The sequence below is a fragment of the Sus scrofa genome, chromosome 9 (assembly GCF_000003025.6).
Source record: "Sus scrofa isolate TJ Tabasco breed Duroc chromosome 9, Sscrofa11.1, whole genome shotgun sequence".
NCBI lineage: Eukaryota > Metazoa > Chordata > Mammalia > Artiodactyla > Suidae > Sus > Sus scrofa.
In genome coordinates this window covers 81,945,901-81,973,553 of record NC_010451.4, presented here as the reverse complement: position 1 = coordinate 81,973,553, position 27,653 = coordinate 81,945,901, and the positions used below count along the sequence as shown (strand labels likewise).

General features: G+C 32.4%; 1 protein-coding gene across 4 annotated transcripts in view; it reads left to right on the top strand.

The window, feature by feature from the left end:
* The window catches only part of VWDE (von Willebrand factor D and EGF domains), a 70,141-nt gene that overhangs the window by 13,553 nt on the left and 28,935 nt on the right, over window positions 1-27,653 (top strand). For all 4 annotated transcript variants that reach the window (XM_013979735.2, XM_013979734.2, XM_013979733.2 and 1 more), the window contains exons 4-16: window positions 3,919-3,984; window positions 7,039-7,286; window positions 8,068-8,157; window positions 9,663-9,807; window positions 12,514-12,731; window positions 12,984-13,057; window positions 14,415-14,685; window positions 16,709-16,917; window positions 17,069-18,039; window positions 21,238-21,374; window positions 24,881-25,036; window positions 25,160-25,264; window positions 26,765-26,879. In XM_013979735.2, coding sequence (XP_013835189.1) covers window positions 3,919-3,984; window positions 7,039-7,286; window positions 8,068-8,157; window positions 9,663-9,807; window positions 12,514-12,731; window positions 12,984-13,057; window positions 14,415-14,685; window positions 16,709-16,917; window positions 17,069-18,039; window positions 21,238-21,374; window positions 24,881-25,036; window positions 25,160-25,264; window positions 26,765-26,879 — 2,805 coding nt within the window. The remainder of the gene's footprint in view (window positions 1-3,918; window positions 3,985-7,038; window positions 7,287-8,067; window positions 8,158-9,662; window positions 9,808-12,513; window positions 12,732-12,983; window positions 13,058-14,414; window positions 14,686-16,708; window positions 16,918-17,068; window positions 18,040-21,237; window positions 21,375-24,880; window positions 25,037-25,159; window positions 25,265-26,764; window positions 26,880-27,653) is intronic.

The following is a 27,653-nucleotide window of genomic DNA, read 5'->3' as shown; positions in this document are numbered from 1 at the left end:
TAGCAACACAGTGAATATAAACCCTACAATATCAATAATTAAATAAGAATGGTCCAAACACATCAACTGAAAGTCAGAAATTGTCAAATTGGATCAAAAAACAAGACTTTCAACTATAGGCTGCCTAGAAAAGCCAACTTTAATAATTTTAAAAATGAAGTCGAAGTATAAGAATAGAAAATGATATACTTTCTTACACAAATCACTAGAAATCTTGAATGGCTACATTAAGTTAGACAAAGTAAATTACAGAGAAAAGAATATTACCTGGAAAAACAAAGTTCATTTTCTAATGAAAAAAGCCTCAACAGTAGAACATAAAAATTCTAAATACTTACGTACCTAATAACAGAGATTCAAAATACATGAAGCAAAACTTACTGATATTCAAGAAGAAATAGACAAATCTACAGTCTATGTTGGAGATTAATACCCACCTATCAATAAATGAGTTTGTAGAAACAAAAACAGCAAAAATGGAGGAAACTAGAAGAACTCTTATCAACCAACTTGCTCTGACACTTAGAGAAGATCCCACAAATGATAGAACAATTCAGGTTATTTACAAATGCATATGAAAAATTTACCAAGATAAATGCATTCTGGGCCCTAAATTAAGGAAATTAACATATTAGAAAAAGCTTGAAGTTAACTAAAAGAAAAAGCCACTTAACATTTATTTTGGAAAACATGAAAGGTCACAAATTAAAGACCTTAGCTTATACACTGAGACTAAAAAGAAACACAAATGAGACCCAGAGTAGGCAGTCAAAAGGAAATAATGATCAGACTGAAAAAAATTATTGAAACAGAATGTTTATTCACACATACACATGAATTATCCTCTCTGATTTGCCAGTAAAAAAGAGAAAACTTGGCAAAAAAAAAAAAAACTCAAGAAAATAAAAAACTGGTTTATTTTAGAAATTCAATAAAATCAATAATTCACAAGACAATTTGATCTGTCAAAAAGATAAGATAGACATTACCAGTATAGGAACAAGAGAGGTGATACAACTACAGATTCTACAGATATTACAAGGATGAGAAAAGTATTATTATGAATAACTTCCACCCATGAACTAAATTTAAATTAAGTAGACAAATTTCTTGAAGCACAGAAAACCAAATCTCACTTAAAATAAATAACTTCAAAGGCCCTATATCTTTTAAGTGGATTGTATTTCTAGTTGAAATTTATCCCTCCTAAAAACAGTGTTAACATATGATCCTGCAAGCCCAGTCCTGAGCAGATATCCAGAAAAAAACTATACTTTGGAAAGATACATGCATCCCAATATTCATTGCAGCACTATTTACAATAGCTAAGACAGAGAAGCAACCTAAATGTCCATCGACAGATGAATAAAGATATGATGTGTGTGTGTGTGTGTGTGTGTGTGTGTGTGTGTATGCAATGGGATATTACTTAACCATTAAAAGGAATGAAATAATGCTATTTGCAGAAACATGGATGGACTTAGAGATTATTATACTAAGTGAAGTATGCCAGGTAAAGACAACTATCGTAGGACATCACTTATTTGTGGGGTCTGAAAAAAAATGGTACAAATGAACTTATGTTCTGTTCAAAACAGAAATAGATCCACAAACAGAAAAAACAAAAAAACAAAAAAACAACTTAACGGTTACCAAAAAGGAAAGGGAGGAGAGTGATAAGTCAGGAGTTTGGGATTAAAATAAACATATCACTAGATATAAAATAGATAACCAACAAAGATCTACTGTATAGCACATAGAACTATATACTATTTTGTAATAAATAAGGGAAATGAATCTGAAAAAGAATAGTTATATAAATGTATAACTGAATCACTTTGCTGTACACCTGAAACTAACAACACTGTAAATCAACTATACTACAATAAAACAAACAAAAGCTCATGCCCAGATGGCTCTGGAATTCTTCCAAACATTCAAGAAGGAAATAATACCAATTTTATGCAACTCTTCCCATATAAATAAAGAGGAGGAACTACTTATAAACTTTGGTAAAACCAGCACTATTCTGAAAGTAAAACCAGACAAAGACATTACAAGAAAAGGAAACTGGAACAATATCCCTCATGAATATAAATGCATATGACATGATCATCTGTTTGGGAAATCCAGTGGAATCTACAAAATAGCTGCAGGAGCTATCAAGTGACTTTAGCGATCCTGAAAAAAAAGATCAACATCTAAAAATTAATTGTATTTCTTTACGCTAGAAATGAGGTGTAAATATAGGAAAAGATGTACAAAATATGTAAAATGAAAACTATAAAATTTTGCTGAAATTATAGAACACCTAAAATTAAAAAAAGAGATAAAACATGTTCAGGGATCAAAGGACTCCATCTTAAGATGTCAAGCTTCCTCAAAATGGTTTTTAGCTCTAAAAGAGTACTAATCAAGATCCCAAAAACTTTTCATGGAAACTGACAAGTTTATTCTAAATTTTATATAGAGGGAGTTCCCTTGTGCAGTGGGTTAAGAATCTGGCTTTGGCACTGCAACAGCTCAGGTAGCTGCTATGGCACAGGTTCAATCTCTGACTGGGAACTTCCACATGCCATGGATGCAACCAATAAATAAATAAACAAAAAAAATTTATTTGGGAATACAAAATACCTACAATGTCTAAAACTATTTTGACAAGAAAAAATGTTGGACAAATTACAGTGACTTTCAGACTACTCTAGAGTTACAATAATCTCAAAGGGTTACATTAGCATTAAGATAGACAAATTGAAGGAAAAAAGCGAAGTGCAGAAATAAAATAATACATACACAATTAACTGATTTTCAACAGAGAACATAGTTCTGTGGAAAATAACTGTATAGTGTTTTCAACAAATCAGATATCTATATACAGAAAAATGAACTCCAATTCAAATGCAAATGAAAAAAGTTGGGTTTCAAATAACAGAAAACAAGTAGAAGTAATTTTTTTTTTTTTTTTTTTTTTGTCTTTTTGTCTTTTTGCCTTTTCTAGGGCCTCACCTGCGGCACATGGAGGTTCCCAGGCTAAGGGTTAAATCAGAGCTGTAGTCACTGGCCTACGCCAGAGCCACAGCAATGCGGAATCCAAGCCGCGTCTGCAACCTACACCACAGCTCAGGGCAACGCCGGATCGTTAACCCACTGAGCAAGGGCAGGGATCGAACCCGCAATTTCATGGTTCCTAGTCAGATTCGTTAACCACTGCGCCACGATGGGAACTCCTGAAGTAATATTTTTAAAAAAGATCAACACTAAGATTTTAGGATATTTAATTGACTCTGAGGAGGAGTCAAATAGAAGGCCTCAGAAGGTGTGGGCAATAAAAAATTTCTATGATCATAGGAGTCTATAGACATTCATTCCTACAAATCTCCTTCATTAACTCAATTTTCAAATCATCTCTCATTTTAAATTCTAAATTCTTCTGAAAAGCAATCTGATGAGCCTATGTTTGATCAAATAGTTACCCAATGAACTGAGCTTATCATTGGATTACAGTATTACCATGACAGCTGTAGACTCATTTCTATTACCCTGTGCATGATCATGGGGAAGGTAATTCCCAAGGAAGGGGGTACGGAACCAACTGTTGTATAAATTTCTTGACATTGTAATGTTTAAAAATTACATTACAATGTAGACTAAACATTACATTACAATGTACATTGCATTATAATGTAGACTGAAATTTGGAATCTAAGATATGAAAGCTATTCATTGTTTCAATATATGATCCCCAGAATATTTCCATTTGATCTCATCCTGAAAAGGGAAAAAGTTATGAAAAAAAATGAGAACAATTAAGCCTAAGTCTGTATTAAAACACACTTTTCCAAAGCATTGTCATCTTGGCAATCTATCACCTATCAATTTAATCAGTTAAATAACTTTAAAAATCTTAACCTTTTGTAGCTATTTCTGATGAGAATTTATACCCATGTGGCCCTGATGAAATTGAAAGTGGAGGTGACTGTTTCCGTAAGTATCACATTTTATTTTTTAACCATGTATTTATAAATTAATAATTTCAACGGGTTTTTATGTTCTGTGACTTACTTTATGTGTCTAATTATGCTAATATTTGATGATGCTCCAGTCTTGGGGGTATCAAAAAAATCATTTTATTGTGCTTTTAAGAAATAGTCTTGGAGTTGGCAAAGCTACAGGGAGTTGGGCATATTCGTATCCTGAAGATGTGTATGTATATTGGTAGAATCTTCTTATGAGAAAATTTGGTAATTTATCTCAACCATGTTAAAAATTCACATGCATTTGTTTTTAGGAATTTCACTTCTAAATATCTATCTAGAGAAATATTTAAAGTGTGAGGATACTATGTTTATAATAGCATTTTTCAAATAACATAAAAAGTCAATTGTGCATATCCAGTAACTGCTGCTTGATTCAATGGTTTTGATGTATCCATAATGATAAAATAGTCTCTAAACAATATTAAAATGCAGGAATACATTCTCTGACATTCATGGTATATTGTAGTTACTAAATCAGATTATGGAATACAACATTATTTTTCTCTTCTAGGAATGACTACATTCGTACCAAATAAGTCTTGGGAGATAAACACCAAAAATGTTAATTTCCCCCCTTCAATCTGTATATTTCATTTTATAATTTAAATTTTTAAAAGTTATTTCAAATATTGACTCCCCCAGTATAACAAATCCCTCTATATAGATCGTGTGATAAAATTTAAGACATCTACTTAAATTAGGAGCAGAAATTAAAATTATTTAATGAAACATTAGCTTTTTTGTAGGGCCTATTGGTCAAATACATTGATGACATATGGTGATACACTGAATGAATTAGCAATTTGTTTACATATAATTGACAAAAGTGTTTTTCATAGTGAAATAAACCATAATGACATAAAACAAATCAGGATAGATCATATAAAATTTAGATCTATCTAATTAATATGCTTTATCTTGAAAAATACTATTATAATAATCCTCAAAATAAATCATGCTGAGTTGTTTTCCTATGCCCTATTACATTTGTAAATGGTTTTTCCAGCCCATTTCTCTAGTATTCTCTAAGCAAGCTATTATCTTCAAAAAATCTGTTTGATTAGACCCTGTTATAAAAAAATGAAACAATATCTTAATAATAGTAACATTACCCATAAAGTATAATGGTTTGGCTATTCTGAATTATAGGTTTGGATTTTCTTTATCATACACATATATTGTCATAAAATCACTTCTCTCTCTTGAAATAACAATAAATTTAATCTACTTGTTATGCTATTCAAAGTACTGATGCCATTAATTGGAAAAAAATTGCTATACAAATCATACACAATTTGGGAAAGTAACACTTGAATGAAAACATTGAGTCAAAAGTCAACAGATAAAGCTTCAGGATAAAATAGAGAATATATCAATACATTTAGCACATGCTAAATTTAGAATTGACAGTGATAATAATTGTGCTTTTCAAGAAGAAATAATTTATCTATCATTTTTTTCTTTAAGTATATTTTAAAATACAAATGTTCTTTGATCTACAATGTTGTAACCAATGATCAGCTCACCCAGATTGTTGATTCCAAATGATTAAAAAATTTATCTTCATGCATTATTTTCTTTTCAGTCATTTGTTACCTCTTATTCCTAATAATCATTTCCATAGATAGTTCCTCCCTGTTTGGAAATAAGTTCAACCTCTTTTCCTTAGTTTAAGAGAAAATTTTTACTCGGATGTATAAGTATTAAAAAATCATATATATTCAAAAGTAATCTGTTATTTTCTTCAAATCTAGATATAATGATTTGGCCTAATGTTTAAAACGTTCAGCAAAATATTTATTACTTAGATTAATTTGAAAACAAGTCATTTGTTACTGGGATTTTGTAATTGGATATCTAACAAAATAAGACTTTAAAATATCTGAAAGTACATAAGGTTTGTCCCCCTGAGATTTAGACTAAGGTCTCAGAATTTTCCAAAATCTATATGACAGAATTGAAATTTTTTTTTTTTTTTTTTTTTTTTTTTTTTTTTTTTTTTGTCCTTTTAGGGCTGTATCCATGGTTCCCAGGCTAGGGGTGGAATCGGAGCTCTAGCTGCTGGCCTACACCACAGCCACAGCAACGCAGGATCTGAGCCACGACTGTGACCTACACCACAGCTCACACAACATCAGACCCTTATTAACCCATTGGGTGAGGCCAGGGATCAAACCTGCATTCTCATGGAATCTAGCCAGATTGGTTTCCACTGAGCCACGACAGGAACTCCGAAAAATTATTTTATTATTATCATAAAATTACAGTGTATATCATAGAAAATATTCGTATATTTTAGGACATTTAAAAAATCTTTTAAAATTGATCACTGAGATTTTTTTCTCTTTTCTAAAACATAATGAAGCAAATAAAAAACTCCTTTAGAAATGTTTTAGATCCCTAGATTTAGTCTTGCAAATGCCCAGAGATAAAAATTGTAAAATCTTCCTGAGTTCCCAGAGAAAATTAAAAATTTTTTTAACCTCAAAAAAATGAAAAGAATTAGACTGTTTAACATTTAATACATTTCACTAACACAGTATAATCACTTCAATTAGCAGCTCTTTCAACCCAATGTAATGATGGATTGAATTATAAGATAATTTGTAAGAGTAAAATAGTAAGGCATTTGGTTTTGCATTATCATGACTATTTTTCTAACAGGAAATTATAAAGTAGAAAATCTTAATTTTATTTGTTCGATGTTTTAGAAAAGGCTTGAAAGTACTTTTCTCATAAGAGCTAGACTTTTTAAGAGTAGTCATGTTCAGCCTGCTTTAATATAAGCTTGATGAGCTGACAAATTTGTTATCAATATTTATTTAATTATGAGTCAAAATAAGAATATACTACTTTGTTGATTGCCAGAGAATATTTCTATAAGTGTAATGTATTTTTCCTTAACGTACACCCCTGAGTTATAGTTTTCATGAGCTTTCCCATAAGTCAGTCTCCACTCTTTAAAGTGCCCACCGACAGATTTTGCATTTTCTCCCACCAGGTCAACTGACAGCCTCATTGCCCCCACCACCTCCAGGAAGGCCAGAGGTTGTGGTGGAGATGATTGAGTCCAGGCTTTTCTGTAGGTGTACTTTTGATGTTTCCCCTACAAACAACTCAGTGGGATTTCTCATAACTTGGTCTAGACTTTCTTCTCAAGAAATCAAAGAGGAGCTGAAACAAGAGACCACAATTCAGGCATTCTCTCTTTTAGAGCTGGATGGCATAAATCTCAGACTTGGAGACAGGGTATGTTTAAGAACAGTTGGGTTGTCTTTACTTTTCATAAATATGTTCATTTTCAAAATGGATTTTTTAATATATTCTAAAATTAGTTTTTGTCTCTGGAATAGATAGCACATTTTTTTCTTTTTTCTTTTTCTTTTTTTTGGCAATTGTTCCAACTCCAGTGACAATTGGATAAGTCAATAATCTTAGTGACTTTATATGAGTATTTGCTTTTAGAAATTCACTGATTACTATTAATGAACCCTTATGAATTTATATATATTTCTGGTTTTAAATGACATAATTTTATTATAGAAAGGTGTTTTTATTTTTTCAACAATAATAACAATTATTATCTACTCATAAATATATTTTGATTACAAAGTCTACAACCACTTTGATTTATGTTGAGGTTTGGGTAATTAATATTTTATAATGACAGAACTTTTCTCAATTTTCTTTTTTAATTTTTTTAATTAAAGAATAGTTATTTACAATGTTGTGCCAATTTCTGCTGCATATCAAAATGACCCAGTCATACATATATACATATTCCCTTTCTTATGTTCTCTTCCATCAGGGTCTATTGCAATAGACTGGAAATAGTTCCCTCTGCTATACAGTAGGACCTCATTGCTTATTCATTCTAATTTTCAGTCAACTTCTTAAGTTATTTTGCTTTATATTATATCTTATTTAAAAATCCCTCAAAAATTAAAATTAAGTACTTAAATATAATAATTTACAAATATTTCCTCCATAATTGTGTTGCTGAATGATCATTTGTTAACTGTATTCATAGATATTTTGCAGTGCTTCCATCTTTTTCTTGGAGAAGCCACATGTACAAAGTTTAGCCATCAAAAGCCAAGAATTTTTTGCAGGCATTAAGGTATGTAGCAATGGGGGTCTATTTAAGGATGATTCCTCTGGAACTATTTTCCATATTGTGATCTGTGGATGCTGGTTCCATGACCTCATCACAGACCGAAGGTTGAGACCTAAGAATCTGTATTTTTGAAAAACAATCCAAATAATTCTAGTGCCAATTAGGTTTGAAGGCCTGTTAATGAACTAAAGCTGAAATATGCTTGCATTTTTTTTTTCAGAAATAGCTTGAATTAGAATAAAGCACAAATTCTATCCCCATATATTCATCATTTAACTAAAAGTTAGAATGTCAAAATTTATCATGCATTTTGGAAGACAGGTACCAGATCAAGTACTGGAGCCTCTGGCTAGTGCAGAATTGGCCCAGAGATTTGGGCTTTCTGAACAGCAAAAACTGAACTAACTAAATAAGGCAGTATCTATGGTCACTGCTGGTAGCACTGCCACCCAAGAACTGCTGAGCTATTCTAGTGGATGAGCAGTCATGACAGGGAATCCAGCAGTGATGGAAGGAGGGAGGGCAGTATTAGTAGGCAAGCATGGTGCGACCTCTGAGGTCTAGGCCACGGGACTGGAGTTTGACCTGATCTCATCTCTAGTTCAAGGACAAGATGGGAAAATCGATAGATTGTGAGAATAAGACTTAAACCAGGACAAAGCCTATTTCTGGATAAAGTCCACTTATACATAATAGAGAGCAAGGAAATGAAAGAGGAGCTTGAACTGTTATCAGAAGAGCATAAAACCCAGTGGGAAGGGAGGGGAAGCAGAGCCCAGGCTCTGAGAACACAGAACCTTTGCATCTATATTGGTAAAAAACCTTGCAGACAATAGGGCCAGTGTCCAGTCCGCAGGTTCTATTTCTGATCAGGCTATAGGGCGACTATTCAGAGTCAACTCTTTTGAGAGCCAGCTGAGAACCAAAACTGTATAAAAACTCCTGGCTTCAAAAAAGGATTGACTGTGAACTAGGGTAAGAGCAGTCCTGTATTTCAATACTCAGTAAATCCAACTATGGAAAGCAGAGGCTGAGAACTAAGCTGAAGATTGAGATATATGTTGTAACAATAGTATTTTGATTTCTGTATTAAAATATTTAGATTTCTAATTATATTAGGGATGATAATAATCCCTAAGAATAATATAATTTTCTATTGGTGTGTCAGTAAACTTTAGCAAACAAATGAAAGAATGTAGGAATCTTTCTGTCTCCTCTATTCACCAGTGCCCAGCACAAACCAGAATCCAGCCAGACTGCTTAACACATGTTACTGAACCAAACTGTGCCTAAACTCAGAGCATCATAGTGACTCCCTGTATTCTTCTCTACACTGCTGATGTTTTCAATCGATCTTGTTTAATTCAACAATTCTAGTGCTTAAGTTATTACTACCAGTTCACTCAGCAGAATATGGGCTATTGAGGGAAAATGCCCTTTCATAATCATTATATCCTAGAAATAAATTCTATTTTCACCTTACTTCTCTGCATATTTTCTTATACCAGTTACAGCCTGAACTGAGCACTATATCAGAAGATGGGAAAGAATACCAGTTGAGGATAGAGAGTACAGTTCCTATTGTTTGTCCCGAATTCAGTGAGCTTGATCAGGAGTGCAAAATCTCATTAAAACTGACAACTGTTGATGAAGGTAAATCCATTTAATTTTATTATTATATTTTGAATGATAACCAATGCTTTTTTTCATTCCAGAAAGTCACTGGAATGTACTCATATACTTAATAATGTTCCATGTTTACATCAAATTACAGCCCAGTCATATAAATAATACTGGGCCAAATTTATGATTGTCAAAGCAATCTATGTTGCAATCAACATTTACCGCTCCTGGGCTCAAAGCACAAATTAGAAAAAAAAAGACAATAATGAACAATCTCCTCTTCATTTTCTTTCTTCTCCTTTTCTTCCTCTTCCATCTCTCTTTTTTAACCTCCTCCTCTTCATTATTCTTATACATTCTTAAAATCTTTAAGATTTTCCATATCCTCCCTAATGGGGGAGGTGTGATAAGTTATACTAAAAGTTCCAGCTCATGCAACATGAGTGTCATAATGCAAGCTTCATGCTTCACTCCCTAATATAAGCTTGTGTTTGAGATCTTCTGTTTTAAAATTCTTCCATTTAAATTACTTATTGTATATATTGAATGATACATGACCACATATATATCTTCTGTCACAGCCATATAGAGAGCTGAAATTCTTCCACAGAACAAAATAGACTACTAGAGGACAACCCACGTAGAACAGCGATTGGGTTGTTGGGTTCTTTCCCCCTAAGCCTCTGATGTAGAGAGCAAGCACATAAAAGATATATAAATTAAAATCACCTCAGAGAGATTATGATTCTGTTCACATACTTTTTCACCATAAGCTATTACACTTTACTTAGTAAATACACCAAATACCATATATCTAGTCTTCGTGTCTGTATTATATCTAAGTCAGAGAAACCAAAAGATAAAATGCTAGGTGAAAGAGAGTGTCATGGGAATGACTCATCCAGAAAAAGAGAGGACTATGGAAGGAGAGAGGAATCGAGAGGCCGTCCCAACATACTTGACAGTCACAAACTTAGGTAACAACCAGCTTTCAGGAGGACCATGAGAAACACTTTATTCTGAAATACAACCGGGAAAATGAAATTAAACCCTCTCTCTCAGGCTGTCTGACACAATTCTACTTCAACTATTTGTATACTACGCAAATTTTATTACAGTTTATGGGGGAGTATAGGAAGAGGAAGATGTTATTGACATTTTCCAAAATCACGTTAAGGCAAAAATTTCCTTCCAAATATACTTTAAACTGCATTTGCATACACTCAATTCTTTCAACAAGACAAGCATTACTATAATATAAAAACAGCCTAAATATATTCCTACATTTTAGAAGTTTGCATGTTCTTATTATCTGTCGATTAAAAATGATTTCCTTTTATTTTTCTGGAGAAAAATTTCTGGATTTCGCTGATATTCTTCATCTCATCTTTTTTAAGTATATTTTTATTATGTCTCTACTTTTATAGAGAACAAGTTGGTGTCTCCAAGTGTATTTCTACAAAGGCAAGACTCTTTTTCAGTCTTAAAGGGAACAGAATTTGGCCCTCACTCTATAGACCAGGGGAAATTATGTCATGGGTAATAGCTAAGCCAGATGTGTTCCATATTCACCTTAGGGAGCTGGTTAAGGGTTTGGATGTTTCTGTTGTTTGTTATGTGTGTGGGAAAACTATATATTTCTAGGAAAAAAATGCATGAAGAGAAAATTTTTTTAGGAATTTTGAATCTATGCAGTACTCCTATGTTATATCTGAGAAGAAAGTTTTTAATGACTTCTGTCCTCCTCTTTGATCTCAGATGGACTTTGTATTTATTAATTGGTGTGAGAGCAAACTTCTTTTGTAGCCAGGTTTTTGAGGATCTATCCTTTTTGGGAGTTCCCATCTTGGCTCAGTGGTAATGAACCCAGTTAATACCCATGAGGACAGGGGTTCGATCCCCGATCTCACTCAGTGGGTTAAGGATCTGGCATTGCTGTGAGCTATGGTACAGAGCATTGCTGTGAACTGTGGGGTGGGTCACAGACACAGTTTGGATCTGGTGCTGCTGTGGCTGTGGTATATGCAGGCTGGCAGCTGCAGCTCTGATTCGACCCTTAGCCTAAGAACTTCCATATGCCAAGGGTTAGGCCCTAAAAGAAAAAAAAAATACCCTTTTTGTTTAGTTATACAAATCCCTAGAATTCCTTCCTTTTCTTTTGTTACCATTTTCCTTCCAAATTATTATTTTTTTTTTTGCATGTTCTTTGTTCCATAGGCAACTCAAGGTTCTGAATATATCTGGACATTTTGGAGGTGAAAGTGTTGAGGATTTATTATTGGTGTGAAATAACTTAATTTGTTTTGATTTTTCCATTTTTTAAAATGATGAACTCTGTACCAGTAATCACTGCCATCACTCAAAAATGGATGGAACATGAGTTTAAGCCCTAAACATATCTGGACCCAAGGAAGAAAAAATTGCATTGTTTCTTATAATTATTTTATATAGAAACAAAGATTTTATATTGCTTCTGAATTTTATTCAGGTGCATATGAATTTATAACCTATAAAACAGTCAAATGTATGTGACCTAGGCTGATTAATTATTTGTAAAGATTACATAGAGTTAAATAACTTTGGCTTATTTACACAAAATTATAATCATATTTTTAAGGTAAGAAAAAATAATTTAAGAATAATAATTCAATGTTCTGTGTTAATCAACTTATTTACATGCTTTGGTTGGTAGGTTATCTTAGGAAATTCTTCTGTGTATTTTTTTCATTAAAACAGGTAAAGAAGAGCGAGGCTTGAATTTGGCACTGTCTTCCTGTCACGTGGACCTTCACCAGACTTCACCCTGTGCCAATGGAACATGCAGCCATGCTTTTGTGTACTACACTGCTATAACAGATTTTTCTCAAGATGGAAGCAGAGTCACAAATATTGTAGTAGAACCTATAGCTAATGAGGATTTCCTGTGGAACAACTACATTCCAGACAGTATCCAGGTTAACAAATTACAAAAAATACCTTTATAAATGAAGCTTTTAAAAAGATATGTGTATTTTATCACTATATCTTGTAAACTTTTCATTTCAAAATCACTGAACAAGCTACTTCAATTTTTAACTGATTCCAGTTTCAATAACTATGATATAAACAGTAGTTAATTAAAATTCATTGAAAGTGATAGGAAATTTATTGTGTATCACTAAATAACAATGAATGACAATAATACTGAAAATGTCTTTGCTTTTAAGATCAGAGTAAAGGATGTCCCAACTGCTTACTGCTATTCATTTACCGACCCACATATAATTACCTTTGATGGCAGGTAATTTCCTGAAAATTTTTTCCTTTAGTAGTTTTTCTCTTGGATTCTGTTGTTTTGTTTAAATATAATAATATTTTAGTTCTTAGTCCTATTCCCTGAAAGATTAGAAAGGAAGGCATGTATAGACATCTCTGGTTTATTTCAAAATACTCATTTATTTGTGTGGAATATTTTTGCCCCAAAATCTAGTTCTTAAGTTGTGAAGCTGAATTTGTATAAATGAGGATTCCTAAAAATACTAATATTTAAGCTTGATGTCCATTTATTTTATTTATAATAACTATTAAATTATCTACTCTAGAGATAGGTCCTGTACTGTATTTCTACATGATACTGAAATAATCTTTAAGATTTAGGCAGAACATTAAAACTAACACAATTATTATAAAAACTAATCAATTCTAGTTCATTGCAAGGATACTCAAGAGAAAAACTATCACAGCCATCAAGAATACCTGAATATCTGCCTTTGGAACTTAAAATAAGCAAAATATCAAAAAAATATAAGCTACCTTGCTATTAATATCTGCATAAAAGGATTTAAACGCAGTTATACAGTTCTAGGGAATGCATGGTTTTAAGTCATCTCTAAAGAAATAATAAACACCTCATTGTTGAGTCATAATTTTCTTCATGATACAAGGTAATTTCTTCTTTAAAATAATTATAATGTGATCATTGTCAGTAAAATTATTCAATATCAGTGATTATATGTAGAACTCTCCAATAACAAATGAAACTCCAACAAAATTTGAAGAAGTATTGAAAAGTTATGGAAACTAATCCCACATACAAGAATCCACTATGGTTATAATTAAAAGCTTGGAAGTTTTAGTAGAAAAACCTCAAGAAAGTTTTACGGTGATTAATTTAATTTGTTAGAATTCAACAAGATTAACTGTGTAACAACTAAGTGACAGTACACATTCTCAGTACTAGAGGTATGGCAGTAAACAATACAAACATTCCCTAGCATCATGGAGCTTATTCTATTTGTACAGGTGGAAAGAAATATACACAATTAATAAATAAAAAGTATAGTGTATCTGAGAAAATAGGTGCTATGAAGAAAACTAAAGCAGTGTTAGAAAGAAAAGGCTGAAAGGGGATTGAACGAATTGATGAAATAGAAGGATAGAGTAGTGAGGGAGATTTAAGTGTTTATCACCACTTTGTTTAATTCAGTACTCTAGAAATAATTTCTTGTGACATAGAAAGCTATTAGAATATAGATTTTTCATTCTTGAATCAAAATATATTGAATGCATATACATAAATTTAATACACACTTTTGGTTTGTAACAGATTGTCATATTTTATACCAATTCTTAATGCAGTTGACTTCTGTTAATGATAGGATGTATGATAACTTCAAGACTGGAACATTTGTGCTTTATAAGAGCATGTCACGTGACTTTGAAGTCCATGTACGTCAGTGGGACTGCGGAAGCCTTCACTATCCTGTGTCATGTAACTGCGGCTTTGTTGCCAAAGAAGAAGGTGATGTAGTTACTTTCGATATGTGCAGTGGTCAGCTGCATGAATCACAGCCATATTTATTTGTAAAGAGTCAAGATGTAACCAGCAATATCAAGATAAGTGAATCTTACTTAGGAAGAAAAGTCACAGTATGTATGATTTTTTACTATTAAAAGTATTTTTTCTTTTTAGATTTTGGATTCAAATATAAACTTTTCATCTCTATTAAGTTAGGAACCATTTGTCAACATTAGCTTTTTCAAGAAAATAGCCCTTTAATGAACACTGATGTTAGAAGGAATATCTACGCTTAATCACATATTAATAGGCAGAACATAGTTAACACTGTCAAATCTAAAGTGCCGTCTTTTCAAATTTCAGTATTATATAACTTAGTGGTTTATTCATAAAAATATTTTTGACAATGCTTAAAATGTGGTATACTAGGCAGACATGAAATATATAATTAATAATAAATATTCAGAAATATCTAGCCCATTTTTTGAAATGAATAGAGATAGTTCTGCCTCAGGAATAATATGGTAGATACATGGAAGAGATTATAAAATCAAGAAACAGATACAAAATTATATATTAATTAATATTTTAAAATAATACTTAATATCTGTGAGCTAATTGTTTGTATAAGGTCATCTTCCTTTCACCTTCCAAAAAAGTAAATACTATGTGAAATTTAAATGTAAGTGAAAGTAGTAGAAAATGTATGCAAATGTTTTTATAGCACTGAAATGAATGAGAATTTTTAATATAACATTATATATTTGAATTCCATCATAAAAAACCAAGATGCAGATCAAAAATTGGGAAAATATTTGCTACATATAAAACATACAGTTAATATAAAACTTGTACATTACTAATATATAGATAGCCCTCCAGTTAAGATGAGCAAATGATATAAATAAGCAATGCAAAAGAAATAAAACTGATAAATATGTCCAAATGTAGAAATAACCAACAAAAATATGAAAATCTCAACCTCATTAGTTAGCAAAGAAACATAGATCAAATTCCTCTCATACAATATTGACAAAAGTAGACAAAGTAGTGATAGTCTTTCCAGAGGACATACATATTTTTCATGTATAATAAATTGAACCTATGCATGTCATTTTTTAAAAAAAATTACTTTTGGAAATTTATCATGATTAAAATTAAGGATGTGAGTAACTCTATAATGTTCACTGTATTTCTTCTAGAGGGAAAAATTATGATTAATCAGTGATGAACAAAATGGTTTAACCAAAACCCTAAATATACTGATATCACATAATAGAACACCTTGTGGTGATGAAAATTTTGGAATAAATGTATATTGATTGACAGGCAAAGAGATTAATGAAATATAGGAGAGGTTTTTAAAGAATTTGCACCAAGCTACATTAACTACCTCAGATTGAGTAATAATATAAGGTTTGTTTGCTTTTAAAATGATTCTCTGTTATGAACACTTACTATTCAAAAAAAGGAAAAAAAAAAGGCTATTTTTAAATATCAAGCATTGAAAGGGGATGGAGAGTCAGAGGAACAAAGACAGGTAGTGTATGGTCAGTGGTGTTCAACACAGATATCAAAGTCCTTGAGCTGCAGAGGTCAGTCTTCTGTGGAGGATCATAGTTAGATGATGCAGACTATTAAGATGATTCAACGAACTCCTTGCTCCCATTCCCAACTTTGCAAGCAAACTTCTGCTATAATTTGGCTTCTGATTCTGTTTACCTACTATCTTCAGGAGTATACTGAATAGTCACAGGAATATGTATGCCACAGGAATTATATGTATCTGTGCAAATTAATTACAAGGCAGTCTAATTCTATATTAAATCAAGAATTATGAGAGACATTACTTGGTAAACATTATCCTCAACATTATTCTAGCTGTTTTAATTGTAAAAATATGTAATTTTTTAAAGAAAGGGATATAAACAAAATATCTCACTGGAAGTATCAATATGGAAATCAAATTTCAAGTCAGCCAAATACAAAAGTCCATTACTACGATGTGTAGCATTAAAAGGAAAGTTGTGATCTAAAGAAAATCAGTAGTTTATTTTCTTTTTATATTAAAGGAATAAATGAATTTATTTCTTATAAAGTCTTGTTTTTTGAATATTGGATATTTTTTAAACATCTTCTATTTCTGTATTTTAGATCTGGTTTTCTTCTGGAGCATTTATCCGTGCTGATCTTAGTGAATGGGGCATGAGTTTAACAATCAGAGCCCCCAGTTTAGATTATAGAAACACTTTGGGACTTTGTGGCACCTTTGATGAAAACCAAGAAAATGATTTCCATGATAAAAATGGGATAAAAATTGATCAAACTTTTAATAATCGTGTTGCTTTTATTAATGAATGGAGGTAAGAAAATAACTTGCTTTCACTTGTTATTGTATTAATATTTGACTTGAAATGAGCTGTGGGTGCCTCAATATTCTGATTTTTTGCAATACATTACTGCGAAAAGTGTTTTTGTCCAAATTACTGTTCTTTTCTGTTTTCTATCTGGAAGGATTTTACCAGGAAAAAGCATGTTTGACATAATGCCAGTTTCTCTGCCGTCACCTAGAAAACCATCCTTTTGTGGCTGCTCGCTGGAAACTACTTCACTATATCCATCTTCTAATCCTCTAGAAACTGTTTCTCAATCAGAGATTGTTTCAGCTTGCAAAGACCTGAAACATATCAAATTTGCTTCTTTGATACAAGACCTAGATGTCACCTCTGAATATATTAATTCAGAAGCTCTTGGCAGAGGAATAAACAAGCATACATCTCGAGAAGAAAATAATTTGGATTTCTTTCCTCATGAAAAAACAAGCCATGTGAACTTAACCAATCTAGATTTAAATTTACAAAAACATCCTGGGAATGAAAAACAAAATGCACTAAAAAGTGTAGACGAAGGGAGACATACACAGAACCAGAGTAATCACAGCCAAGAAATGAGGTGGGATCGACAAAACAGATGGAAACGACAAAACTTTTATGAGTTTCTTCCATTGTTTGCTTTCCAGAGTCTCAGCCAAAGTGACCTAGAAGAGTTTACTTACTTTTTCCCTGAGGACCACACTGAGGATGTCCACCCAGAGTTTGTCCCCACATGGCCCACACCGTCTGGCCTTACCGAATACAGCACGTTGGCCCTGTGTCAGGAGACTCTTGCCAAGTCTGGCATAGGAAGGCACTGCCTTGCCTTTCTTGGCAAGAGACTGGATAGTGTTATAGATATGTGTGTTAAGGATGTTCTCCTAAAAGATGATCTTAGCTGGGCAGAAGCAGGTGTGGCCCTTTTAGAAAATGAATGTGAGAAGAGGATTTTGGAAGAGGGGAAATATAACAGAGAAGAATACAGAAAGTCAATTCAAGACATTCTCTTGGTACTAAAATGCCCCAATTTATGTAGTGGCCATGGGCAGTGTATGGAATGGGGGTGTGCATGCTCCCCAGGTTTTAGTTCCTATGATTGCAGTGATTCACATGGTGAGTAAATACTCTCCATCTTTGATATTATGTATGCTATTTGATCATGAAAATTTGTTCTTTTTTATTATCAGTGTATTTTTAATTTTTTATTGAAGTATAGTAGATTTACAATGTTGTGCCAACTTCTGCTGTACAGCAAAGTGATTCAGTTATACATATACATACATTCTTATAATATATATACATACACATATGAAATTTTCCATCATTTTCTATTCCAGGAGGAAGACTGTATAGAGCTCCTTGTGCTATGCAGTAGGACCTTATTGTCTATCCATTCTAAATGTAATAGTTTGCATCTATTAACCTCAAACTCTCAGTTCATCCCACTCCCTTCCTACTCCCCTTGGCAACCACAAGTCCATTCTCTATGTCTTTGAGTCTGTTTATGTTTTGTAGCTAGGTTCATTTTGCCATAATTTAGATTCCACATATAAGTGCTATCATATGGTATTTGTCCTTCTCTTTATGACTTAATTCACTTAGCATGAGAAACTCTAGTTGCTTCCATGCAGCTGTGAATGGCATTATTTCATTTGACCATCAGTATCTTAACAGACTTTATTCAGATTATATACAGAAAAGAACCCAAATTATATCACCAATCAATACAATAATTTTCCAAAAGCATCTCATCTCACACAGAGTAAAAGCTGAAGTACTTATAAATGGCCTGTAAGACACAACATGATCAAGCACACAGTATCTTTCAAGACAATCCCTTACTGCTATCACCTCACCCATCCCATTCCACCTACTTTGGTTTCTGATCTGTTCCTTAAAACGATGGCTTCTCTTGATCTTAGGGCCTGTGCACATAGCTGGTCCCTCTACATGCAGAGAACAATCGTTTTTCCAGAACTCAAATTTAGTATTAAAAGGCACTGTTTATAATATTTTGCTAATTTTACTAATTCACTTACTTTTTCCCTATGATATCTAAATGGCACAAATTCTTTTGTCTCTCTATATTAGAGAAAGGTATTTTTAAAAGTCAGTTTGATTCTATTAACCATTAAACCAATAACATCTGATTTTCTTCCTACCAACATCAACGTGCCCTTCTCTATCTCAGTGAATGTAAATGTCATTCATTCCTCTAATGGTTCACATTATAAACTTTGTAGTCACTTTGACTTTTCTTTTTCAATCATGCCTCATGTTTCATCCATTAGCAGTAAATCCTGCTCTGGCTTCAAAGAATTTCATCTTTTTCCCTGCTACCAACTTAGTTGAAACCACCCTTCTCTCTCCTTGGAATATTATAGATTCTCTCAAAGTTTATTCTCCATGCAGAAGCTAAAGTGATCCCTTTGAAATATAAATCAGTATTACGCCTCTGCTTAAATTACTCTATTGGCTCTTCATCTCCTGCAGAGTAAAACTGGTAGATCCTACCATGTTCTAGAAGACCCTGTGTAAGTTTAGGCTCCTCTCTCGTTGAATTCATCTACCATTCTCTCCATAGGCCATTACTTTTCAGTGTTTCAAGTGGTTGCTTTGCTCTTCCTCAAAAGACCACACTTGCTTTGACCTCAGGACCTTTCCACTTTCGGCTCCCTCTCACTGGTGCATTCTACAACATATCTTCATGAATGACTTCCTTCTCTATCCAAGTAACATTTTATCATAAAATACTCCCATGCTCATTCTAAATAAAGTAGTTTTTATCATACAACTCCATGACCTTCATCACCCTTAATATAGTTAATATACTTTTTCTCAGTGATAAGCTTTTATGTGATACACTTCATTTTTTTATTTGTTTATATTTCATCCTCCCATATTAGCATGTGAATTTCACGAAGGCAGGGACTGTCTTGTTCATTATTTTACCTCCAATATCTAGAATAATACTAGAAAAATAGCAGTTGCTCAGTAAACATTTGCTGACTATACAAAGGAATGACATGTTTTTTTCATACTTTTTATAAATATTTTAGGGTTCTGAATACACATAACTTAGGATTTTTATACCCTATTGCTATTAAAGTTATTATATTTACTTAGATTTTGCTAGTATTTAGGAAGGTAGTGTAAGATTCAATTACTTTTTTTTTTTTTTCTCTTTTTTGACAGTCCTGTGGCATATGGAGTTCCTGGCCCAGGAATCAGGTTTGAGCCACAGTTTTGACCTACACCACAGCTGTGGCAACACTGTATCCTTAAACCCTCTGTGCCTGGCTGGGGATTAAAGCTGCATCTCTGCTCTCCAGAGACACCACCAATTCCATTGTACCACAGAGGGAACTCCTCAGTTACTTTTCATACTGCATTTATCTATTTTGACAACCAGACCTTGGTGACAGAGATAATGAATGATCTTACCAAGACCAGAACCAGAGATATAACCATGTGAAGGTCAGTTAACATGACTGCTAAAAGAAATTTTTTCTCCTGTGACTGAAAAGTACACCTAAGATTATAGTAGTATGTAGAATAGCAATAAAACATAAAAATATAAATAATATCTGAACAGCATCACAATTTTTTTTTTTTCTTTTTAGGGCTGTACCTTCAGCATATGGGAGTTCCCAGGCTAGGGATCAAATTGTAGCTCCAGCTGCCAGCCTACACCACAGCCACAGAAACACAAGATCCAAGCCATATCTGCAATCTATACCGCAGCCTGCGGCAACTCTGGATCCTTAATCCACTGAGTGAGGCCAGGGATCAAACCTACATCCTCATGGATACTGGTCGGGTTCTTAACCTACTGATTCGCAGTGGGAACTCCTTTGATAATTCTTTTCTAATGCTTATATTTGAATATTAAAAAGATTTTAATAAATTGCATTGCTAACTATACTATCTTATTACAAAGGCATTTTTCTATAATCAATCTAGATGTCACAATCCAAAATGACAAAACCAAAATATTGGCCATGATAGCAGTAACTTGTTAATATTTGTACTTTTAAATGGTATCAAATATTATTGAAACATTCATTAAACTGATATAATTAGGCACTGGTAGTATCTGTAATGCTATTTATATTGGTTTGAATAGTAGATAACACATTTTTTAATACCAGATTACTTTTAACATGTAATAGTTTGATTCATGTGCTAAATAATATTTGGGGTAGACTTTAAAATATTAGTCTATGCACGCTTTTAATTGTGGCCTTGAAAATAATTAGGGTTTTTTTGAATTAAGGAAAATATGTCCTACTTTTTAATTTTTTCTCAAAGACAAGGTTCCTGAAATTATAGAACTTGAGAATGATGGATTCTGTAATATTCGAAAATATAACTGTATGCTGGTGAGAGTTTTTGGTCAAGGCTTCAAAGAATCACCTTCAGTTAAATGTGAAGTTACTAAACTGCAGGTATGTTAATTATAGTGAGAAAACAATTGAATTTATGAGTTACTCAGATTAATTTTTTTACATTAATTTAGAGTATCAATTAGCAACATAATCCCAAAGGATGTCACTTCCTCAGAGAGCTCAACAGGAAAATTATGAAGTTGCTTAACCTTAAAGCTTCCCTATTTGTTAAATTTATTAATCTATTTTATATAATGTCTATTGAGATACTGGCTATTTCAGCATAATAAGATATTAAAGTAATATCAAACTTGATATGTAAGCTTCTGTATTTACTGAAATGTGAAAACACAGAGAATGGAGGTTATTTTTTATCTAAGACAGAGTACATGAATTATAAGATATAGAATATAACAATTCCTTTTTACACACCCAAAAGTAAGGACTGATTGTGCTCATTCTTCATATTTCCCTTACTATAGATTTACTGTGGGAAAATTCCCCCCCTCAAAAAATATTGTTTTTTTCTTGAGACCACCAAAGACACATGATCACTCAGTTTGAACACTGGTATATCAATTTACACCTTACTTTTGATGATTATTTATATGGTTTTCCTTTTCTTTATTCTCGTGGGATTTTATTTTAAGAGAAGTGCTTTGAATTTAGAAAGTACTTAAACTACATGGATAAGCTGAAAACTAATAGCAAATCATAGTTTAGCAACTTTTTTATTTTTCTCTAAACTGATTCTGAGATTGAGAATTTAAGGAGAAAATAATTTTTGTATGTATTTATAAAATAGTTATACAAGAGAATTATGCTTATTTAAAGACTTTATGAGCAGAAGCTTTCTAAATGAGCCATGAAATATTTTAACCCCCATGAAATAATGACACACAGTAGAAAATGTAATATATATATAATTTCATTCACTTCGGTATCACCCGAGAGAGTAGTCATTATATTGTCCTTGGCAGAATAAACCATATGATACCACACAACAATTCAGTGATTTGACAAGAGAGAATTTTAGAGGCTTATATTCTCTTGGAAAGTACACTTTGTACTTATTTTCAGATATATTTTTTCCTGTGATATTTTTTCTCATACTATTTTCCTCCTCGAAATATCTGATAAATTAATAGTACACTCTGGAATTCTCTGCACTATACAGAACTATAGAAAGAAACAAAATAATATTCACTAGCCAAAAACAAATTTACATAGATTAGCTGTTTTCTTTCTCACTCTGTTTAGAGTGTTTATATATTTTATTTGTAATACGATTAGGTTTGTTTTTAAATATTTGTATTCCATTTTAATTTCCTTCATACTCTGGTTGATTTTAATTATATACTTACTTAGAAGGTGTTCAAAATTTATCATGCTTCTGAGAGTTAATGCCACATAGAAGGTAAACAGAGAAATGTTACTTTCTTCTCATCCCTACCTCCCTCTTCCCATTAGCCTTTTTTCTCTTCATTCCCATCCATCCTCTGAAGGTGACCATTTTCACTATTTTTTGGTTTATCCTGTGTTTATTTTGTACAAAAGAGCAGATAAATCCCTTCTTTTTTTACATAAAGAGTAGCATATTACAGATTCTCTTTTCTACTTTTGTAGTAGTAACTTAAAACAAGTTTTTAGCTAGAGATCACTTCTTTCACTCCCCTCAAAAGCAGCTAGGACTACACAGAATCCAATTTTTAAATCACTTACTTGTAGGATTAAATCCAAGTTGTTATCCTAGAAACAAAATGGCCCTTCTTGATCCAACTCTTGTATGTTTTTCAGGCTTGAACTTCCTGTGTTTGTGCTAGGAAAATCCTTTGCTGTTTCATGTATCATTGCCTTTGCTATTCCCTCCAGCTTTGCTGAATCACACTCTCCGTTTCTGCTCCCAGTGTCTAAATGGCAGCCTTTTTCTTTCTTTCTTTTTTTTTTTGAAGTCTTCCTTGACTGTGCTAGTTAGACTTAGTGGTTCTTTCTCTATCATTACACCTTATTTGAATCATGGTTATAGCAATAATAAAATATTTTGTTTGTCTTTTCCTTTGAGATCTCTTTTCATCAGGACATTCTCAGCAAATAAGATATTCACAAAATACTGATGAATGGGAAAGAAAGAGAACCCTATTTATTCCTCATTTTGGTAGGCTCTCTAAACAGAATGGTGGAAATAACTCTTCTATTCCCAGTCACTGCCAAGAGACCTTGTGTCCATCCAAGTGTCAGTTTCATGACTACCCTGAGACATTGTTATCAGTCTCCTCTGCTGGAAGAGAACCACTGATATATCTGCTAGGCCTGACAGTGCACATCCCCTTAAATATGGAGATGTGTTCCGGTGTTCATTCTTTCGATCAAATCTTCAACAAGATAGTTTCTACTAGCCACAGACTAATATGTTCTCACTTTCCTTTATTTTTCCTTTCTGAGCTACAATATTAAAGCATCAGCCTGCTCCTTTCCATTTTTAAGCGATAAAAAGCATTCTACAGTCATAAACTAAAAAAAAACTAAATAAAAAATTTTGTAATAAAACATATCCTTTTAGTTTTCCGTTTAGTTATATTAAGAAAATTATTCTTGCTTTTCTTCTTTAAATACCAATGCATTTCAGTATTGAAAAAAAGATACTTAAAATGTAAAATATGTATGAGATGCCACTGAGTTATTAAATAGGGTGAAGTGACTAAAATTTATGTAGTTTTGAGTTGCATAAATTCATTTGAACTAGCTTGAGCAAGAATGATATTTTGAGGATAGTGCATTTTGCACAGAATTAGGATAAGAATATAACTGCTCAATTCTCAGGAAAAAAACTTACACTTGGGACTCCATTTAACTCAGTATATCTGTATTTGTGTGTGTGTGTGTGTGTGTGTGGTGATTCTGCCTTTCTCTGTTGTGGCTTTATTTTTCCCTTTAAGTAGATCTTAGCTTTCTCCATATAGTAAAAAATGTGGCCATCAATATCTCATTAATCTTTTATCTTGCAACTCCAGCCACCAAAGGCAGACTGGCTCAACACAACAAAGTTAAAATATCTGAAGCAACTGAAGCATCGGCTTAGCTTAGGTCCACTCCTGGACCAGTCAAGTATAGTCAAGGAAGTGGGTCATATAAGAACATGAGAGGTCATGTGAGAAACATGTTTAGAGAGGCAGAAAGGGCAGTGTCAAGTAAAAGATGGGATCAAGAGAATAAAGGATTTTCTGGGTTCAAAATGATTCTGTTATGTTTAAACTATATAGCCAAATGTGTTTCTTCTTGCTACAAAAGTCTTTATATAGTGATGCATTATATGTGGCCAATATCGGTAACTTCTTTGATTTGAATTCACAAGAAATGTGAGTCATTAGATGCAGTTTACATCAAATTAGGATGCATATGCTTTCATTATTCTGAACATTACTATCAATGTCATTTTTATTTCTTCATTATACATTCCATTATACCAGCCATGTATTTTAAAGTTTACATTTTGATTGTATGTAATTCACTAGCAAAGCATTTCCATGATCTAACAGAAGTTAATTGCTTTCTCATTATGCTTTCAGTATAACAGCAGTAAATGGGTCCTTGGAGAAGCCATCTATACACATACTGTTTTTAGAAATAGCAGAACTGTTGATTGTCAGCTGCCCAGTAATGTTCAGCAATCTGGTGCCATGGCTCTGACGGGTGAAAAACCTATTGCAAAGTGGCAATTAAAGGTAAAAAAATATATATATGCTCATATTTATAAATAAATTCTTATTTCTTAAAACTTCATAATGAATTTGTGAAACTACCCTTAGAACAAATTATCTTATTATAGAACTACATATATCTTACAGGTATCTAATGACGGTTATAAATTCAGTAATCCCAAAATAATGATCATATATGATGGGGCTTGTCAAGTTTGTGGTCTCTATGAAAAGGACTCATGTACTATAAAGGTATATATCTTTTCAGTTATTTTTACATTTATAGTGTAAGTTTTTCACTTCCCATGCTCTTGGCATATTATGTAGGTTTTCATTTTCATATCAGAAATAGTAATAGAGAAAAGCCTTCCTTGAGTTTATGCAAGATTAATCAAAATTGTTCCTCTGCCCACAACACTTGTTGAAAGGGCAAAGAAGAGCTTCTACCTTTAAAAATTTTAAGTGGAAGGTTGTTTACTCCTAAAAAATCAAAAGAGGAGGTTCAGTTTGAATTTTAATTTATACGTGCATTTTTAAAGTAGTAGTAGTTATTTTCCAATAAAATATCATTTTATGGTTATTTAATATTCTTTTTGGCAAATGACATGCATTTGGATAGAGTTTGTAAAATGTGTGAGGCTAATACTTTCATAGGGAGTTTCTTGTGGCAACTAAGTTCACTGAACCATGCAAACATCCACCACTTGAGGGATTACATAAAAGTACAGCCTGAGCTGAATCTTCCCAGCAATACCCTTCTAAACCTATATCCAGTCTACTGAGTTTATCAACAGACTTCTTTTACATGTCAGCTGCTGATTCATAACTGATACCATGGATGTAATATCACTTGGCTCTTCAAAACTAAGCAGCATATCAAAAATATTTATGTATATGAAAATTTAACCATTATTTTAATTAAAAAGTTTTTTGAGACTAGCAATCGGATCATATTAATAAGAAATTTGTTATTGAAAAGTTGTTTAATTTTAATTTTCCACCAAATATTAGATTTCTACACGTCCTATAATAATTACTGTTAAAATGTTATTCACAATTGTTTTAACCTCTTGAGAATATTTTGTTCTTATTTTTGTGTAATGTTTTGTGTGATGTCAAAGGAGATTTGGTAAAATGAGAAAAGTTTATATATTCTAAACAAAGTTTGGTCTTCTTTCCAGGTTAAAAATGGTTGCTACATTTAAGATTATTTCTTAATCTTAAATCAGGATCTCTCTCCACTGATTTGTTCTGTGATATCTATTATCAAGTCTGGATAATTACGTCATGGATCTGGTTTAGTTTTGCCATGTTCAGAGGACTGAGTGGGCTCCTAGAGGAAGGGAAGATAGCTATAAGTCAGTATGGTTTCTAGATGTGCAGGGGAAAAGAGTCTGATTTCGTTATAAATAAAACTATTTTATCATAAGTTTAGCAATAAAAAGGCAAAAAGAGATCTTTTCTTCCAGGTTATTTCTGCACAGAGATCCAATTATATGTATTTTTTATTCCTGCCATATGGATCAGTTCCACAAGCATTTGTACATAAAGGAAATGATTTGTTTTCTAATATGCATTTAAGTTCAGGACATATGAAAAATGTTTTCTAATCCAAACAGACTTATAAAATGCATTCGTTGGAATAATCACCATATATGCTGCTATCCTTCTATGCATTGTGTTTTTTCTTTCCTAACACTAACTATAGTTGTATCTCGACTGGTGTTTTCCTTTTTAAAAAATTTCTCTTAGGAAAATGTTTGCATTATTGATGGACTCTGCTACACTGAAGGGGATAAAAATCCTACCAGCCCTTGTTCAATATGTAGACCTGAAATTTCAAAATTCACTTGGTCATTTTTAGAAAGTAAGTTGCTGTTTTTTAATCCAAATATTTCCTTCCTCTTTAAGATGGGTTTTCAAGTAATTTTAAACCATGAGTTATACAACTATGTTTAAGATGAACACTGTATAATTTAGAATTTTTCCTAACTGGATAATTTACTCTGCTGGAAGGAAATATAAGATGAAGTGTTTTATTTTATATAATTTCTATGACTATAGTACAATAGGGTATGATATTTTTACTTTAATATTTGATAAGGAATGCAAATTTATCCCTACCATTCTGTGACACTATGAGTATAATGTTGGACATGGATGATTTTTGGATGCTTTGTTCCACCCCCAAAATACCCAAATTATAGTCATATACCATATAATTTATTTACTTCCTTAAATACAGTTATGTATCATTCTACTTAGGTGTTCCTCACATGCTCTTTCTTCAGTCATAAGACCAGACCTGACACCATAAGATAGAACAAGATGTAGTTACTCCCTGGTTCCATGTAATTTTATCTAAGGAGTCATACAACCTTATATTTACATACTGCTTTGTAATGTCACTATGTATTTTATTTATGTGCAAATTTCATTACTGTTTTAGACTGTATGTCAGATGATTCATTGCTCTGGTATAAGATTCATGGTATATTATGAAGACAGTGGGAATTTGGGAAAGAATTTAGTACAAGAGACAAGGGAAACACATCTAACTTCTGAATTGGTGTCTATATTTTTAATGGTTTGGTACAACGGGTTCACAATGTTCAAATATATAAGAGGGTCTTGAATTATC